The following is a 3,441-nucleotide window of genomic DNA, read 5'->3' as shown; positions in this document are numbered from 1 at the left end:
CAACCAGAGAAACGAGACACAATTCTCTGTCTCTAACTACAAATTAGTAATAGTAGTAGTAGTAATATGAAGGAATTGCCTCTGAAACGGCTCCCTTGATCCTTCTATTTTGCCTTTGGTGGGGTTTATTCCAGGATACTTTATAAGACTATAGGTTCGCAGATCATGACTGCACCCTTCCCGATATCCTACGGCTTAATTGATGTCTCAGACCAGCTCTTGTCTTCACCCACTTTTCTGTTCCTGGCCTGGAGATAAGAAAAATTAAGAGAAAGGTGACCACTGACATCAATTCCTTTTTAAAAAGCTAACCCAGTTTTAGGGCGGTCATGCCGAGTGGAGGATTTTCCCCCCCTAAGGGAGGTGCAACTTCCCGCTTGTCATTCTTGGAAAACTGCAGATGGTACTTGGGTAATCTCGCTCAATTTAGGCTACGTGCCAATCTGTACCTCTTCTTCTTTCAGAGAATAAGTTAAACTCTGCATCATTTCCTTGGCCAAAGCTACAAAAGTAAGGAAGGCAGTCTTGAATGATGAAGCAAAAAAACTATAATTATTGGGTATTTTTCCATTAAAAGAAGTTGAAAAAAAAGTAAAAGCTGGGAATAACTATTGTTCCCACGCGTATCGTTAACGGGTCTGTCGCCAATCCGTTGGGTTAAAATAGTTCACTTTGAGGTAGGTCACTGAATGATCCCTACAGAAGTCTATGCTACTGTTAAAAAAATGAATAATCCGTAATTTTTTTTCCAGGCGTTAAGCTTCGTGGATATAAGATAGACCACACCACATTGTTTTTTAATGCCGAACAATGTTCATAAATTCATTTCTATAAAAAAAACAAATGGTTCTCTAATACCCGTTTCGAGTTTACAAGGGCTTCGTAAGTGGAATGACGTACTCTAAAACTTCTTGGTCAGTCATTTACTTGTACAGTCTTAAGCCTTTAAAAATCATTCTCCACACTTCCATACCCTGTAAGTTTCGCAATAGCTATGGAATACAGAATTTAGGCCAAAGGCCAACCACTTGAACCTATACAAGGTCATTCAGTGCTGAAACGGAAATTGAGAGTAAAATGATTTGAAAGGTGTAACAGGAGGAAAACCCCGCAGTTGCACTATAAAATAATTGTTAGGAGAAGGTGGATAGCAAGATGAAAGATAATATGAATGGAGGTACGGTAAAAAGAAATGAAAGGGGTTGCAACCTGGGGCCGAAGGGACACTGCAAAGAACCTTTAGCAATGCCTGCAGTGCACCACGTGAGGTGCACTGACGGCACTAACCCGCTAAGGGGGCTATAGCTATGGGTCAGTACGAAATGATAATAGAAATCCATACTTGGTTGCTAGGTAGGCATCACTACTTTTTAAGTTTTCCAGTATATACAAAACAACCAAAGGTTTTTTAGGAAATTAATTGGGCAAAGAAAAGAATTCTGATCTCTGTCCAAGTAGATGAAGATTTGTAACGTATTACAGAGATAAATATGCAAATTACTTTCATCTTGATCTTGTAGACTAAAAACTTTTGTTTGGGCCTATTGAAATTTCTACGTCATTATTGTTTATCTTTTCTTTTTTTAATTCCTATCCCAGTAACACGTTTTCTTATTACACAGAAATTAACAAAACAACAGTCTTTATATACTATGTTTTAACACTCATCAGTCCAATGGTATCTTCTATATTCTATTTGATAATACATTTGGGCTGATTGACATACAAGAGTTCACTACGTTCATCTTCTGGTCTCAATTCATTATCTAATTCTTCGCTGACATCCAAGTTATTTTCGTCAATTGAAACGCAGTTTTACATTGCTTTTCACAGGAGAGGTAAAATCGCAATACATTTCATTAAGATAAGAAAATAACTTTTACAATGAAAGCCGTAAACTGGTTGACTGGTTGGATTACGGGTGCACAGTGGCTGCAGTTTAGTCTTTCCTGTAGAATCGGCTTGTAAATCGCTCTAGGAACAATCACTGGAGCCGTTTCAAAGACAAATCCCAACTCTTACTACTATTACGGAGCTGAGGGGGCGAAGGCATAACCTCTGTAACGGCACCTCCTGGATTTTTTTTTTTTGAGCTTTTGTTATGGGGGGACGTTAGAGCTGATATTCCCCTGTACATCAAATTATTTCCTCCCACTTGTCCAGATTTATTTTCACAGTTGCTGGAAAGGCAATGGACAACGTTCAGGATATAAAAAAATATAACTGAACAGTTTCCAGATTAGAAATGCTTCTTTTGGGCCATCAGTGGAGAATTCTACTGAGATCGTTGTTCTACCACAGTCCTGAATAATATTCTGAAATGCGCTCTGACCAATATTCAGTATTTCCATTATTCATCTGTATTCCACTGGAACAGACTACGATTTTATATACACGAAACTTATCTCTATCCTGATTTGTTCATTGTTATGGCATATGATCTTGAAAGCCCACTCATATGAGTTCACAGATTAACTGGAATGTATTTTCTACAATTCGTTCAATAAATGAGGACAATTGCTTGACCTTTCCTCTAGAGACGATGACCTTCCCTGGGGTCAAAATCCCACTGACTGAAAGGCCCCGGATTGACCTTTCCTCTAGAGAAGTTACCTTTACTTGGGTAAAAATCGCACTGACTAAAAGGCCCCAGCCTTGACCTTTCTTCTAGAGACGAACAACGTTGCCCAAGAGACGCCGTTGCCGCCCTCTGGTGACCTTCAGGAAACCGGAGAGGATCATCTGGCGGAGGCACTGGCGGAAGTTCGAGCCGCAGGCCGAGTAGATGAGGAAGTTGATGAAGATGTGGGAGTAGTAGAGATCGTTCAAGATCCTCTGCACCTCCCTGCTCAGGGGGGAGGTCCTCTCTGTCCACATGGCGTCCAGGCGGAGGGAAAAACTGCGGAGAAAAAGGAACTGATGAGGAAATGATCTAAGAGTACAAGAGTACCCAAAAAGTATGTATTGACACCTTAGACGTGACTCAGCACCGCAACTCCGAAGAAACAAGAAAAAATACACGATTTCATGGAATCAATGGGAAAGTCACCTCAATGAGAACATCACATGATGGGAAAGTGTTCACGCGAGATTGTGCAACCGTGGTGCAACCTAAGTCATGTGCTTTCTTCTCAGGTTGAAGCGCAACTGTGGGAAGGATGTGTATAAATACATGGCCCTGGTGAGGCTGTCATCATTAGCACTGCGGTTAACCAGTTAACAAGATGCAGACGAAGGGCATTCTTTTCATTTGGGGCATCGTGGCCTCCTTAGTCCTGCTTGCAGGTGAGTGATACATTTGTGGTCTTGGTACAGTCTGGCTAAAGCTCTCTCTCTCTCTCCTACACGTTTAGATATTCAGTACATATTTGTGTAATGATAAAAATAAAGCTTAAATAAAGAAAGACAGGCTAAATCTAAAACATGAAGTTCAATATATGA

The 3,441-nt window shown here is 40.4% G+C and overlaps 2 protein-coding genes across 3 annotated transcripts in view; one reads left to right on the top strand and one right to left on the bottom strand.

The window, feature by feature from the left end:
- Window positions 1-1,561: 1,561 nt before the first annotated feature.
- Window positions 1,562-3,441, bottom strand: part of LOC136842880 (uncharacterized) — a 20,138-nt gene continuing 18,258 nt past the window's right edge. For both annotated transcript variants that reach the window (XM_067110784.1, XM_067110783.1), the window contains one exon: window positions 1,562-2,899. The gene's annotated coding sequence lies outside the window, so the exon portion shown is untranslated. The remainder of the gene's footprint in view (window positions 2,900-3,441) is intronic.
- LOC136842881 (uncharacterized) overlaps window positions 3,174-3,441 on the top strand; it is a 5,227-nt gene continuing 4,959 nt past the window's right edge. The window contains exon 1 of the mRNA XM_067110785.1: window positions 3,174-3,285. Within this exon, the coding sequence (XP_066966886.1) occupies window positions 3,225-3,285 (61 nt within the window). The 5' untranslated portion in view covers window positions 3,174-3,224. The remainder of the gene's footprint in view (window positions 3,286-3,441) is intronic.

The sequence above is a fragment of the Macrobrachium rosenbergii genome, chromosome 10 (genome assembly GCF_040412425.1).
Source record: "Macrobrachium rosenbergii isolate ZJJX-2024 chromosome 10, ASM4041242v1, whole genome shotgun sequence".
Lineage (NCBI taxonomy): Eukaryota > Metazoa > Arthropoda > Malacostraca > Decapoda > Palaemonidae > Macrobrachium > Macrobrachium rosenbergii.
This window is presented reverse-complemented; position numbering and strand designations above follow the sequence as displayed.